General features: G+C 43.2%; 1 protein-coding gene across 1 annotated transcript in view; it reads right to left on the bottom strand.

The window, feature by feature from the left end:
• Positions 1 to 2,255: 2,255 nt before the first annotated feature.
• RHBDF2 (rhomboid 5 homolog 2) overlaps positions 2,256 to 16,045 on the bottom strand; it is a 183,415-nt gene continuing 169,625 nt past the window's right edge. Inside the window, exons 17-19 of the mRNA XM_040330100.1 lie at positions 14,407 to 14,507; positions 10,095 to 10,248; positions 2,256 to 5,544 (exon numbers count right to left, since the gene is read on the bottom strand). Coding sequence (XP_040186034.1) covers positions 5,125 to 5,544; positions 10,095 to 10,248; positions 14,407 to 14,507 — 675 coding nt within the window. The 3' untranslated portion in view covers positions 2,256 to 5,124. The remainder of the gene's footprint in view (positions 5,545 to 10,094; positions 10,249 to 14,406; positions 14,508 to 16,045) is intronic.

A 16,045-nucleotide genomic window follows, 5' to 3' on the forward strand; every position in this document is an offset into this window, starting at 1 on the left:
ATCCAATACACCAATGCAATTTGGGAAGTTGGTCTTCTCCCCAAATTCTTCCGCTATCTCCTCCCACAGACTTGATGTTGGTTCCGGCATCACTGTTTTAATCTCTTCCCAAACAACAAGGCAGGTACTGTGCACTATGGTAGACACAGTGGAGATTCCCATTAGGAATTGATGATAGTGAGAGGTGAAACTGGCACCAGTGGCAAGGTATCTGCAATACAAAATTGAGAAGAGTTCATAAAATATAACAAAACTAAAATCATTAGACATAGAAGTAAACTGTAGATATTAATTAAGGGCAGTGATGCCAGACACATCGCTGCTGTGATATAGATGTACACACACACACATACATATATATATAATATGTATGACTTATGTGAATAGTAACCTGCATGTACATGAGCTTCATCCATTCATGATATGGAAAGCCTACCTTAACACAAGTAACAGCCGTTCCTCTGGACTTCTCTCTTCTCATATTGGTCCTGGTTCTGGTCAGGCGTCCTCCAACAAGTCCCAAGAGCTCATCAAAACTTGCCACCGACATCCTCGTGAAATGGAAGAACTTGTCTCCGTGAGACCTCAGCTCACAGTACATGAGGGCAAAGTACCTGATAGACAGATGCTGGGAGGTTAAGGGATGGACCCAATAACGACGAGGACATCTAAACTCAATTTCTCTTCTCTTCATCCTCATCATCAGCAATATGGTCATTGCAAGCAAACTATAAGCAGTAATTTTTCCAAATAAATTGAGAAAAAACACACAGATCTCTCCTCTCTCTGCAAAACTGCACCGCACACTGAGGCAGAGAACAAAGACACAGGTTTGCATGCAGAGAAGCGAAATGCATCATGGGTAGATCAAGGGACAAGGGACAAAAAAGCTGTGGGAGTGACTATACATTTCTACCGCCGTTAAACGCAACCGCATGTAAACGCATGTAATCGCGGTGTGCAAATGCAGCTGATCGCTGTGCCTGGAGTGTTGATTTTCTGATAAAATTATGATGCTTTTATCTGCGGCAAAACAGCCGCCCGTGTGAAAGGCGCCTAAATCAAAACATTAATAACACAGACAGATTTCTTGAATGCCACACCTCTGGAAAGTAGATTTTTTTCTAACCAAACCTATACCACATTTTGGTTACATTCTATGGGAATTGTCCACTAAAATGCATTTAATAAATGTATTAAAATTCACTAGTAATACAACCACCCCCCTGCCCTATGTCCCAGATTCACCTGTTCCTCTTGGGTGCATGGGACCTCAAAGGCAAACAGCAGGATATATAGTAAATGGGAGATCAGTGAATGGATTTACCCTGTGAAGTATGGCGAGCGATGTATTCTTTTAATGAATACAAAGCCTGCTTGGATTGGCAGAGGCTGTAGCATCATCAACCATCATCTCTCTCTCTCTCTCAAAGCTCTCTCTGTTACTCCAATCCAAGCAGGCTCTGTGTTCATTAACAGAATACATCACTCGCTGGGATTGGCTCAGCGGCGAATACTGTAGGTGGCTGAATCCACCTACAGTATTACCGGACATCCAGCGGGCATCCAGGGGGCTGACATCCTTAGGGCAGCATTCTTTACCCAGCGTATAAGATGACCCCCGATTTTTTGCCTTTTTTCTAAGTGTAAAAGGTAGTCTTATACGCCTGAAAATATGGTATTTCTATTTGTTAGTTTTTAATAACATCTCACACCACCCCTTTCTTACCTATGTATAAAATAACACGTAATATTACATTTTGACACTGAAAGGACATTTTACACACAGTGATTGTGTCCTGTGTATCTGTTCCTGCATCTGCAGTATTAACTTCTGTTTTTAGAATCTCAATCAGAAATAATTCCATAACTACCCTTTACCAGCCCTTAGCCTTAATGCTAACAGGCTGGTTCTTAGAATTTGTGCAAATATGTCTTGATAGTTGGATGCCAATTTGGAAAGCGGCTTTATTTGCATTCGCACTGTCCTAGTTAACACCCACCTGTAAAGGTGAGCCTCCATGAATAAAAACTAAACTCCAAAAAATGAAAGGTGTGGGCCAGGGACAGTAATGATGGGGAGGAAAAGGCAGATGATGGAAGTCCTACAACCAGGAAATGAGGTGGGCTGAATCCGATGTTCTCACAGTGTGCAATGAAATCTGAGCAAGCAAGTTCAGTAGAAGTGCAAAACTGGAGTTCAACTCTAAAATTTACAGCAATAATACACAACATAATACACAACACACCAAAAATGAAAACGCCTGTTAAGTGTTTTATTTCAAAGTTCAGGTCTCCTGCAACAGGTACTGTCTTACAAAATTCTACTCTTTATAGAGTAGGAATCAAAAAGTTTCAGGAGTAGAGAAATTCAAATATTCTTGGTTCAAATAAATTAAATATAAACACTTTGTCAAAAGTAGCATCAAAAATGACCTTGGTTGCATATATGTCTCTTGACATCAGAACGGCGCTTGTACAAAATGAACATTCACTCCATATGGTCTGCAACACCTTGCAGAGCAGACCCTGTTGCGCAGCAAAGGGTTTCAATAAAATCCAAGAGTCCCATGCAAAAGTCTTATAGTAAAAATATTCCAGTATCTGTGAAAAAACTAAAGCCCTTTCTCATTCTCAGTAGGATCAGCTTTCAGGTGTCTGCACAGTGACATAATTTATACACTGGAGTCACTGTGCAAAAATTTTGGTCCATTTCTGCAATACAAATGAACAGAACAAGTGTACCTGATATATGTGCATCATGACTAGAGGTGAGGTACAGAAGGTCCCTGATGTCCCATTATAGGACTAAAATAGATGTGTGCTTGCCTCTGTATTGCACATGTCAAAGTCTGTGGTTTCAAGATGACAAAGGCCTACAAATAAAGTAGGTGTGTGTGCCATTCGGTTCTTCAGGCTGAGAGGAAGTGATGAAAATATAAAAAGGAAGGTGAGTATTGGGCCATGATGGTAAAGTGATGGGGTTGTCCTTGTAAATGTACAGGGTAAATAAGCCAGAAACGTATCATCCAATAACACATGCCTTCCTGGCTATACTCCAGTAAAGAAGCTTGGTAAAAAGTACAGATTTTTTGGGGGGTTTGTTTGGGATTGGTGATTACACACAAGCCGATTCTCAGCCAAGAACTAGCCATTATTCTGCCTGTGTATGGGACAGTCCCCAACTTTCAAGGAGGTCAGATATCTACTTGATCTTGAATGCCTAGCGTGAACGATGACAGGCAAAAGGGAGTTAAGGTCAACTTTAGAAACAGCTGGGTTATACTGGTGCCTACAGGAGAATTGGACAATGGTAAATAACAATGTTGGCAAATAATGTAGGCCAACCTCCTATTGCTAGCATACTGCAGCTTGTAGTAAAGCAGTACCAAAAGCATGATCATAAACACAGAGGGGGTGGGACCCGTGTCCCTCAAGGGACTTAAATAAAAGCATTTTTTGGTGAACACAAGAATTCAATCTTTTTTCACTTGGACATTGAGGGACACAGGATGTCATTAACATTCGGGACATCCAAAAGTTGGTCAACCGAGGGGTGGGCAACACAGCAGCAAACCACTTACAAGCCCAATGAATACAAAGGAACTGGTCACTGTCTGCAGCTCAACCCTATGTTTCTTATGCCCAAAGCTCGTCTCAGATGGGGTCTGAACATCCACCTGGCAGAATTTAGACAATGTGCGAACAGAAAACATAGTGGCAGCCTAAGATTTTTTTGGTAAGACTTTTCCAAGCAGCGCTAAGAAAAGACGTCCATTCTAGGAAACTAGTTATTGGTGCCCATTTAGTAAGCTAGATGGGTATATGCAGCACATTTTGTTTAACTTGGAGTACCATTTACTAGAAAGTAGAATGCAACTAAATGATTGTTCATTGTTCAGAAAGTATTCATATTGATAAAATGTGCAAAAACAAAAAAAAGTAGTAAGATAGGGCCAAGTAATCTCGGCCTAGTGTTTCATTATGCCAACTTAGCCTGAAGAGAGATCCTATATGATAAGCAGCAGTATTCAGTGAGCTGACCAATGCTGATCATGTGCACTACCAGGATCAGCAGAGTTACTTTTTTGGTCTTTAAGTATTCCCAAGCCCCCCTCCCTCATGAGATAACTGCCTGGCATGCCACCCATAAGTGAAGGTATCTCCAGTAATGAATGGGCAGCGTCCTTTTTGGGAACCGCTTGCCCAATGCCAAGTGCTTACAATCTGATATCAACCAACCAGGAAGGAGCGATGGTGACATCTTGTTATAGAGATCTCAACCCAACCTATTTAATGGTAGAGGTCTTTACGTTTTATGCACAATCTGTATATAAACTACCCTAATGCCCACTGTTAGGAAGGGGGTAAAACCTCTCCTGTTAACTATGATTATGCTGCTTCCTCTCCTTTCCAAAGAGACCAAGCTTAAAGATTTATAGAGTTCTGCCAACTCAGGGACCTAGCAATGTCTAGACATATGTACACCTAACATCACTGTAATGTCTGACGCCAACAAGGGAAAAACTCAGGTTGTTTTAGCACTGGTAGAGATTTTCTGATGGTAATAGCTTTTCTGTCTTTGAAGAATCACATGGTATTACCCAAAGTGCAGCTAATAACACTGCTTTAAATGATACTAAACAAATGTGGTATATTGCAACTGCTAGATGTATAAGGTCAAATGTCTCCTTCAGATGCAACTCTATCAAACGACAATAAGGAAAACAATGTAAAAGATCTCAAACACAGTCTTCCATTAACTGTGATCACACAGGGCCATTTGAGAATACCCATCATGTATGGAAAATAACTGAAGTGAAGGGTAATTCCTGAGCTGTAGAGTTCAAAAGAAATCCATGTCTGAAAAGTCAGTTTAGACTCCTCTCCAAGTAAATTTCACATTGTTTGTAAATCCAGAAGCAGGCACAGATGTGGACTGGTTCTAGAACTGACTCAGATAACTCTCGCTCTTCTGGTATGAAATGTTAACCATCACGCATTATTCATATTAATGCTGATCAAGCTGTTATGGACTAACCATAATTCAGTCTAGGAGCATCTTCAAGTTCTCCATGTTTAACCGTACCTCAGAGGTTTACCATATTGTAGAAAAGATTGGCACTAGTGGAGTATGTGGTCTATATCATACTTTTCACAGAACTTGTTGGTAAAAGGGATACAGGTCAAGTATTCAATCCAAGTCCAGTTAATTGGATGTACATAAAGCCAGATGACCAAAGAGGCAAAGAGACCAATAAAAACAAACAGCGAGATGATGATCATGACTCTCTTGCGATACTTGTCAACTGTGCCAAAAGTAATGTATGGAAGGAAGGCGAAGGACAGAAGTAGACCACTGATGAAGCCAAAAATGTGAGCTATGTTGTCAATCCATGGGAGCAGTCCAAACAAGAACAGAAAGAGGACGATGCCAACAAGCTTAAAGAAGGCTTTCCATGGTTTGGCCAGTATCTGCCAGCTCTGGAAGAGTTCAACAAAAAGGCATGCCAAGAGACCAAACTGAGATCCGGCAGGACCAACCTGCAGACAAGGAGAGAAAAGGGAAACATTAAAAGAGAACGTAACAAAATGCAGTGAGGTTTTTAGGTAGAATTCAAGGCAAAAACAAATTTTACATGGTAAGGTCTGTTTATCCTTATACAACCAAACTTGTCTGTCTAAAGTTTCATTTTAAAAGCCACAAGCCAAAAATTCACAGCCAATGCCTGGATATGTTTCGAACTATCTGGTGCTTAATTATAAAGCCTTAGGCCCCATACACACGAGAGGATTTATCCGCGGATACGGTCCAGCGGACCGTATCCGCGGATAAATCCTCTCGAGGATTTCAGCAGATTTCTATGCGATGGCGTGTACACACCATCGCATTGAAATCCGCGCCGAAATCCTCTGGCGATGACGTGTCGCGCCGTCGCCGCGATTATGACGCGGCGACGCTGTCATATAAGGAATTCCACGCATGCGTCAAATCATTACGACGCGTGCGGGGAATCCCTTTGGACGGATGGATCCGGTGAGTCTGTACAGACGAGCGGATCCATCCGTGGGATCCGATTCCAGCAGATAGATATTCTGTGCATGTCGACAAATATTTATCTGCTGGAATTCGGAAATATCCGCGGATAAATATCCGCCGGAGTGTACACACCATAGAATCTATCCGCTGAAACCCATTCGATGGGATTTATCTGCGGATAGATTCTATCGTGTGTATGGGGCCTTAGGATTAAGAATCTGTTGGCGTGAAAAACACATAAAAGGCATTAGTTGCAAACAAGTGGATTTGTAGCATTGATCTTAAAGCCTAAGTGAAGCCAAAAAAAAAAAAAAAAACACAAACTGAAATATCAGCACAAGAGACATAACTTACAGTTTGATGTGTCCCTTGTGTTGACTCTTCCTCGTTTTAGTAGGAATCCTCCTCGGTCCACCAGCCCTCTCCGCTCACTGTAATCTTCCTTGTGCGACAGCGGTTAATACAACTAAAGGACTGTCAGGAGCGGTCATCAAGAGAGCCTGACTATACTTGTCTTTTCCTGCCAGATCCGCCATTCGTAAAAGCTGTACTACAGCTTCTATGAATTAACCAGAATCTAGATTAATAGCTCTGCCCCCCTCCATTCTGGCATCCTGAGAGCTTTGCCTGATCAGGACTGCTCAGGATTCAGGCAGAGCAGGGGCACTGAATGCTGCTGCAGTTATCTGCTCTGCAGGCATCTCTAAAAGGGCCTGTGCTCAATACTTATCACAAGTTTTATTTATTTTGTTAAATTGAGTCAATTTAAAGTGATATTAAAGCCTCAGCTTAAAAGAAAAATAAATAAACAAACATGTCATACCTGCTCTGTACAATGTTTTTTCACAGAGCAGCCCTGAACGTCTTCTCTGGTCTCCCACCGGTGCTCCTGGCTCCTCCACCTTGACCAGTGCGCCCCCAATCGCAATCCGCTTGCTATGGGTGCACTGGTGCATACTAGCTCCCAAGCCACGCTCTATGTGCCCATAAAATACAGAACCGTGGCTCAGCCTCGCCCCTTGCCCTCTCTGCTGAGTCAGCCAATGAGGAGAGAGAGAACCAGGACAGCCAAGGCTCCCGGCTGGAATGAGAGGGATCTCAGGTGAATATTGGGGGGGGGGGGGCTGGCAACACACAAAGTTTCTTACCTTTGCCCTTTACAACCACTTTAAGACTAGGTTCACACTGCTGCAATGTGATTTTTATCTGACTGCACCAAAGTAGTTATAGGAACCTTTTCTGAAAATGCTCCATGCCGAGTCGCATTGATGTGAATGGACACCATTGAAATCAACGTGATTTCCCTTGTCATGCGATTCTGTGAGACTCAAGTCACATGTGAAATCACACTAGTGTAAACCAGGCCTAAGAGCCTTTAACACAAAGACACAAAACAGTTTAATTTTCAAAGCACATCATTCAAGACCTATAATGAGGGCAAGGACAAAGCTGGATCCCTGGACACACAAGTTTCCTTTTATTAAATTCAGCAGCTACTGTATTTGTGGCTGCTAACTTTTAATATTTTACAAACTGACCGACACTCACAAAAGAAATAAAACATGTACAAATTAAACTGCAAACAACTGGAAATTAATCAGCTTTGCATAACACCCTGTTGTGATTTTTCTTTTACTATACCATGTCATCAAAATAGAATTTGCTTTATTGTTATGCAAAGACAAAGGCACTAACAGAAAGGAGAATATTATCAGGAAATAACTGACACTCTGAACCAGGGGTCTCAAACTGGCAGCCCTCCATCTGTTGCAAAACTACAAGTTCCATGAGGCATTGCAGGGCTGACAGTTACAAGCATGACTCCCACAGGCAAATGCATGATGGGACTTGTAGTTTTGCAAAAAACTGGAGGGCCGCCAGTTTGAGACCCCTGCTGAGTGAGTCTGAACAGAGACCAATATAAACATTTATGGCTCGGGAAAGTACAATGACCAGTGAGAGCGACAAACAGATCCTGGCTGCCTGAACACATATTAATGACAGGCTAGACACATATAGCTAGATTCAGGTACGTTGCCGCAACTTTAAGGCGGCGAAGCTTAAGGCATTTAAGCTACGCCGCCGTAAGTTAGCGAGGCAAGTACATGATTCACAATGGACTTGCCTGCTAAGTTACGGCGGCGTAGCCTAAAGCGGGCAGGCGTAAGGGCGCCTAATTCAAATGTGTGTAAGGGGGCGTGTTTATGTTAATGGAGCTTGACCTTACGTTTTTGACGGGTTTTTTTTAACTGCTCATGCGCATACATTTCCCAGTGTGCATTGCGGCTAAGTACGCCGCACGGGCCTATTGATTTCGACGTGGACGTAAACGACGTAAATCCCTATTCACGGACGACTTACGCAAACAAAGTAAAAATTTCGAATTTCGAAGCGGGAACGGCGGCCATACTTTAACATTACTATTCCATCTATTAGATGGAATAACTTTAGGCCTGATAATGCCTTACGGAAACGGCGTAAATGTACTGCGGCGGCCGGGCGTACGTTCGTGAATCGGCGTATCTACTGATTTGCATATTCTACGCCGACCGCAATGGAAGCGCCACCTAGCGGCCAGCCTCAATATTGCAACCTAAGATAGGACGGCGCAAGCCGTCGTATCTTAGATATGTTTAAGCGTATCTCTGTTTGAGAATACACTTAAACATAAGTCGGCGTAGATTCCGAGTTAGGTCGGCTTATCTGTAGATAAGCCGGCCTAACTCTTTCTGAATCTAGCTAATAATCTCAGGTTAATTGCATGAAAGCTGGAAAGTCAGACACGAGAGGGAGATGTACGTGCCCGAGAGAGTCACAGGTGGGTGACACAGAAACACTTTCATCCAGTACGGTGCAATAAGTAAAGATACCGAAAGATTTTAAGGAGACCAGACATCAATGTTATGTTTATGACAGTCTTCCAAAGGGAAGGAGAACAGCCTTCTACTAATAAGGGTGGTTACATGAAATGTCAGGAAGCAAACAAACTCCTGCGCACGGGTGGATTGTCCAACAGTTATTCAATATTCCACATGGAACACACCAACAGTGTCAAAAACAGTAACAGTGGCCTTGCTGCGCTCTGATGAAGTGACACACCTCTATCCCCCCTATTCTGAAGTGCGGGTCGAGGGGTATCTACCACATCGTTGTTGACAAGCCTACTATGTCAGTTCTCTTGTGAGTAGTTTTTCATTACCATTTTATTTTATTAAATCTGTCAACGGTAACACACTAGGCTGGTGAGCCTTTCTTTCTTTGCTTTTGACATGAAATGTCAGGATTTAATTCCGTCCAGCTTGGTGCACATGTGGTAAAGGGGCCGTTTCCATTTTTTATCTGAAAAATCTAAAGTGCCTACAGTAATTAGGGAAAGGCGGTAGGCTGGGATAGATTTACCCAATGATAACTGCTGTTCCTCCAAAAATGCCTATGTCTGAAATATTTCCCCATGCCTCCTCCACAGACACACATGCCGGCACACACAGCAATCCCATAACCCTCCTCCGCAGGCACAAACATGGTGATACTTACAACACTCCCCCATTGACACAAACATACTGGTGCCCACAGAGCACTCCCTCATCCCTCCTCCATAGACACAAACATAGTGGTGCCCACAGCACTCCCCCATCCCTCCACCATAGACACAAACATACTGGTGCCCACACCATTCCCCCCATCCCTCCTCCATAGATACAAACATACTGGTATCCACAGCACTCCCCCATAGACACAAACATGCTGGTATCCGCAGCACTCCCCTATAGACACAAACATACTGGTGCCCGCAGCACTCCCTCATCCCTCCTCCCTAGACATATAGTAGTGCCCACATCACACCCCTATAATTTTCTGGGGGCACAGCCCCACTGCCAGAGATATTTTTTAGTTGCCTAGAGTTGGGCTTTAAACTCTACATGACCTAAGTGTCACAAGAGAAGCTTGAGTTGGTTGCACCACTTGTATAAATCTATTTACAATGAGAATGTAATGGTGCTAGAGCTACATATAAGAAGGCAAGTAGAGATGCAAGGTATTTACACTGACTCACCTCTGCCCTATAAGGCAAGAATAAGGCACTGGCCAAGTTCCCTGAGATGCCACTCAGGATGTAGATGATGGAAATACGAAGCCAGCCTGCCAGCTTCTCCAAGTCACGCAGAACTGTCATCTGGAAAATCACTGAAACCAAGCAATGAATTACCCTAAAAAAATAAAGAGAGACATAATCAAACTACAACATTCGATCAATATCACAGTACTGAAGATACAGTGCCTTGCAAAAGCATTCATCCCCTTGGCTTTTTACCTATGTTGTTACATTACAGCCTTTAGTTCAATATTTTTTTTTAAATATATACATAAAACTATTTTTCAGAAATAAAAAAATTATATTTGGCATGTGCATATGTATTCACCCCCTTTGTTATGTAGCCCATAAAAAGCTCTGGTGCAACCAATTACCTTCAGAAGTCACATAATTAGTGAAACGATGTCCACCTGTGTGCAATCTAAGTGTCACATGATTGGTCATTACATACACACACCTTTCTGAAAGGCCCCAGATGCGGCAACACCTAAGCAAGAGGCAACACTAACCAAACACTGCCATGAAGATCAAGGAACTCTCCAAACAAGGAAGGGACAATGTTGTTGAGAAGTACAAGTTAGGGTTAGGTTATAAAAAAAAAAAAAAAAAATCCAAATCTTTGATGATCCTTAGGAGTACAATCAAATCTATGATAACCAAATAGAAAGAACATGGCACAACAGCAAACCTGCCAAGAGACGGCCTCACACCAAAACTCATGGACCGGGCAAGGAGGGCATCAGAGAGGCAGCACAGAGACCCAAGGTAACCCTGGAGGATCTGCAGAGTTGGATAGCAGAGACTGGAGTATCTGTACATAGAACGACAATAAGCAGTACGCTCCATAGAGTTGGGCTTTATGGCAGAGTGGGCAGAAGAAAGCCATTACTTTCAGCAAAAAACAAAATGGCACATTTTGAGTTTGCGAAAAGGCATGTGGGAGACTCCCAAAATGTATGGAGGAAGGTGCTCTGGTCTGGCGAGACTAAAATGTAACTTTTTGGCCATCAAATAAAACTATGTCTGGCGCCAACCCAACACCGAAAGAACACCATCCACTTTTTCAGCAGTCTGGACTGGGAAACTGGTCAGAGTTGAGGAAAAGATGGATTGTGCTAAATACAGGGATATTCTTCAGCAAAACCTGTACCACTCTGTGTGTGATTTGAGGCTAGGACAGAGGTTCACCTTCCACTGCTAAAGCAATACTTTAGTGGTTTAAGGGAAAACAAGTAAATGTATTTGAATGGCCTAGTCAAAGCCCAGACCTCAATCCAATAGAAAATATGTGGTCAGACTTAAAGTTTGCTGTTCACAAGCGCAAACCATCCAACTTGAAGAGCTGGAGCAGTTTTGCAAGGAGGAATGTCTCAGTGGTAAGATGTGGCGAGCTCATAGAGACTTATCCAAAGTGACTTAGAGCTGTGATAGCCACAAAAGGTGGCTCTACAAAGTATTGACTTTAGAGGGGTGAATAGTTATGCACATTGACTTTTTCTGTTATTTTGTCTTCTTTGTGGTTTGCTTTGCAGTGATAAAAAAATATATATATCTTCAAAGTTGTGGGCATGTTCTGTAAAGTAAATGATGCAAATCCTCAAACAATCCATGTTAATTCCAGACTGAGGCAATAAAACATGAACAATGCCAAGGGGGTTAATACTTTTCCAAGGCACTGTATTTCAATGTTAATACTGGCAATACAAAATATAGAACATGTCTGAAATAGAACAAACATTTTGGGTCTTTGGTTCTTGATATAAACTCCCTATTCACATTTCAGTGCAGCTAAAGCATACCTTTCAATTATTAGCTAGAGTACAGAATTACCTAAATGAGAAAAAAGTCAGCTTACAGGTACCAGGCTACACTGGAAACAGACCAATTACTTTTACAAAGTACTGGCACAACCAAAGAAATTCGTTTTTTAAGTGAGCTCCAGCCCAAACTTTTTTTTTTTCTTATTAAATGTGTTTATTAGTAGTTTAACCACTTGCCTACAGGGCACTTTTACCCCCCTCCTGCACAGGCAAACTTTCAGCTTTCATCGCAGTCACTCTTGTGCGGTCATGCAGCACTGTGCCCATATGAAATTGTTATATATTTTTTTCACACAAATAGATTCTTTTGATGCTATTTAATAAAGACCAAAAAAAAAAAAAAGTTCATCTTTGTTTTCCGTTATAGAATGTTGCAAACAGGTAATTTTTCTCCTTCACTGATGTACGCTAATGAGGTTGCACTGATGGGGCAGTATTGGTGGGCATCAATTCTCAGCACTGCTGGGTACTGATAACCAGGACACGGACGATCAGAGCCCTGATTATCAGTGCAGAAGTCTCCTTTCATTCACACTAGCAGGTTACCGACTCTCTCCTCACGCTGTGACAGCGTGAGGAAAGGAATGTGGATAACCAGCAAGTGTCTTTACATCGTGAACAGCTGTGATTGGACACAGCTATACGCATTGTAAGGAGCCACTGATTGGCTCTTTACCCCGATCTATGATCAGCTGTGTCCAGGGCTGGACTGGGACAAAAATTTGGCCCTGGACTTCATCCAGACCGGCCCACTTGAATTCAATAAAATGCTGCCCCCACCCCCCCGAAAAATCACGCCCACCAAAAGGCCCCTACATCCATTATTGTATATCATGAGAGGGTGAGAGAGAGGGGAATGAGAGAGGGGAATGAGAGAGAGAGGGAGGGTTGAGGGAAAGGGGTGACAGGGGGTGGGTGAGAGAGGGGGGTGAGTGTAAGAAAAAGAGAGTGAGTGTAAAAGACAGGGGGTGAGTGTAGGACCCCTTTTTACACTGCGGCGTTTTTTAGGCGCTTTGGGGCTAAAAATAGCGCCTGTAAAGCGACTGAAAAACTCTTCCGCTGCAGTCCCAGTGTGAAAGCCTGAGTGCTTTCACACTGGAGCGCTGCCAGGGCGTTAAAAAAGTCCTCCAAGCAGCATCTTTGGGGCGGTGGAGGAGCGGTGTACAAAATGCTCCTGCCCATTGAAATTAATGGCCACCGCAGCTGAAGCGCCTGCAAAGCACTTCGGCAGCAGCGCTACATGGGTGCATTTAACCTTGAATTCGGCTGCTAGTGGGGGTTAAAAGCGCCTGCTAGACACCGAATAGTGCAGTTAAAACGACAGTAAAGTGCTGCTAAAACTAGCAGTGTTTTACCGTCAATGCCTGCCCCAGTGTGAAAGCAGCCTAAGAGTCAGGGAGTGAATGAGACAGAAGAGGGAGCTGAGAGACAGAGGGGGGGAGCTGAGAGACAGAGGGGGGGGGAGCTGAGAGACAGAGGGGGGGGGGAGCTGAGAGAAAGAGGAGGGGGCTAAAAGAGGGAGGGACTGAGAGACACGGAGACTGAGAGACAGAGGGGGGGACTGAGAGACAGAGGGGGGACTAAGAGACAGGGGGGTCTGAGAGAATCTCTGTTTTAAAAAACGGCCCACTGAGCCATCGGCCCACCGGGAAACTCCCTGTAGTCCCTATGGCCAGTCCATCCCTGGCTGTGTCTAAAGGACCCATCGATCACATAGCGTGCCACCCGCATGCTGCAGCGGGTGCGATCATGGGAGGACGTCATACAAATTCCTCCCAGACTTGGCCGACTGTGCTGTAGCCGTCATTATGCTATAGCATGGTTGGCAAGTGGTTAAACAAGTAAATAGTGTTACAGTACAGCTTGTTGTAAAGACAATGAAGAATACATGCGGTAGGTCAAATCCTACTGCGAGATTATGGATGGCCCAGAGATGCCAGATGATGAAATTCTTATACATTGTGTCCAATCATTCTGGCTTCTATCTTTTCATGGAATATGACTGAATTTATCCTTGACTTTGTTTCTGTCAAGGAAAGGGTAAGTGATTTTCTGGCTTTGCCAATGGTTTGCTTGTCTGCTGTTAGAACATACAATAGTAATTTGCACTTGGTTTTGGAAAAGCATGGAAGTTTTTAGAGTGCATGTTTGGCTTAAAAGAGGACCGCAACGTCCATTTGTTCGAAGACCATATTGAAAAAATATTCCCAGCAACAACATTTTTTTTCCCAGTGGGGAAAGGGCTAGAACCTCTCTGGTCATTACTCCCATGTTCCCGTTGGGTAGAATTTTTTTACTCCCTGTATTGCCGACACAGATAATAAGGCTAAAACCCCAGATTTACTCTACGAAAATGAAAGGTTTCAGCTGAATTCTACATAGCTGTGAGAATATAATTCATATTACACAGTGGAAACTTTATCCCCCTCTAAAATCTATTCAAAAATACATACCCAGCATGAAGGAACAGTGACAGCCACAACCTGTAAAACTGATCTGGCACTTCGGGATTCAGAAATGGCAGCAAGCCACAAACTTCATCTAAACAGTGGACCTGTGGACAGAGAAGTTGATTTACAGCAGTGTATCTTGAAGACAAATACTTCTTAAACATCTCTAAATGGGGATGGAGTCTAAATACAAGGTCCCTATGGTCTCTCATTCAAGTGGCAATGACTGGCATATTGGCTTCAAAATCATTGACAATCTTTGACAATCAAAACACTGCTGTTTTTGATCTACCTCCTCTGCAAGACCCATAAGTGCCTCTAAACCAGTTTTAGATGGTGAGCACTTGGGCATCTACTTCAAATCATAGAGTGCCATGGCTACCCTTGAATCGGCTCCAACATCATATCTTAAAACAAAGTGATGAGCAAAGAAACAGAACAACAAATCTGTGGAATTAGTATCAAAAATAGACTCCGATGACAAATAAGAACACTCACCTCTTAGCAGCCGGTGTCCAGCTTGTGATCCCGAGAGCAGACAGGATGACAGCCAGCCTTGAGAAAGAAGGAATTGCCCTGGAAATTATTTGCTGTCTCTCCTCCACCCCTTTCCACGTAGCAATGTCAGTGTGGTGCACAAGATGCGGCCATAGACACTGGCGGCCTTTCATCCCCTGTGGCAGGTTCAGTACATGAGGACAGAGATTACTGAGGGCATACTGTCTTCACCTAAGTTTCCATTGGTTATCCTTGGTTACAGAGGCACAACCCTTCTTTTGATCGGCTCCATGCTGAGGTTCTGTCTTGGTCGCCACAATGCAGTAAGAGATGCTTCCAGAATGTAGCCATTCCTGGTTTCTTCGTTGTAAAGAAGAAGAGTGGTGAACTGAGACCTTGTATTGATTATAGGGGTCTCAATCGTGTCACGATTAAGAATGCTTATCGGATTCTGTTAATTACAGAGTTATTTGACCGCTTCAAGGGAGCAAAGGTTTTCATGAAGCTTGATTTGAAAGGGACATACAATCTCGTCAGAATAAAGGAGGGTGACAAGTGAAAAACTGCGTTCAATACTAGAACAGGTCATTATGAGTATGTCGTAATGCCTTTTGGCCTTTGTAACGCTCCAGGAGTTTATTAACGATGTCCTCCGAGATTTGTTGCAGTTATGTGTGGTAGTTTATCTCGACGATATCCTCATATTTTCCAAGTCCCTGGAGAGCCACCACACAGATGTCTGTCGTGTACTTCAGAAACAGAGAGAACAATCTCCATTGTAAATTGGAGAAGTGCAAATTTCATCGTGAACAGGTTAAATTCCTAGGCTGGCATGTCATTTCCACTGCTGGTTTTTCGATGGACCCAGAGAAACTTTCAGCAGTCCTAAAGTGGCTCGACCCCTGGGTTTACGTCCTCTGCAGCGTTTCCTTGGCTTTGCCAACTATTATCGGAAGTTTATTCGTAACTTCTCATCTCTGACTGATATGATCAGAAAGGACGGTAACCCACAGAGTTGGTCTCCGGAGTCCATGAAGGCCTTTGAGAATCTAAAGCTGCTCTTGTTTCTGCTCCTGTGTTGGCACATCCTGATCTTATGTTGGCTTTTTTCCTGAAGTTGATGCTTCCAAGACTGGAGTTGGTG

The sequence above is a fragment of the Rana temporaria genome, chromosome 12 (assembly GCF_905171775.1).
Source record: "Rana temporaria chromosome 12, aRanTem1.1, whole genome shotgun sequence".
NCBI lineage: Eukaryota > Metazoa > Chordata > Amphibia > Anura > Ranidae > Rana > Rana temporaria.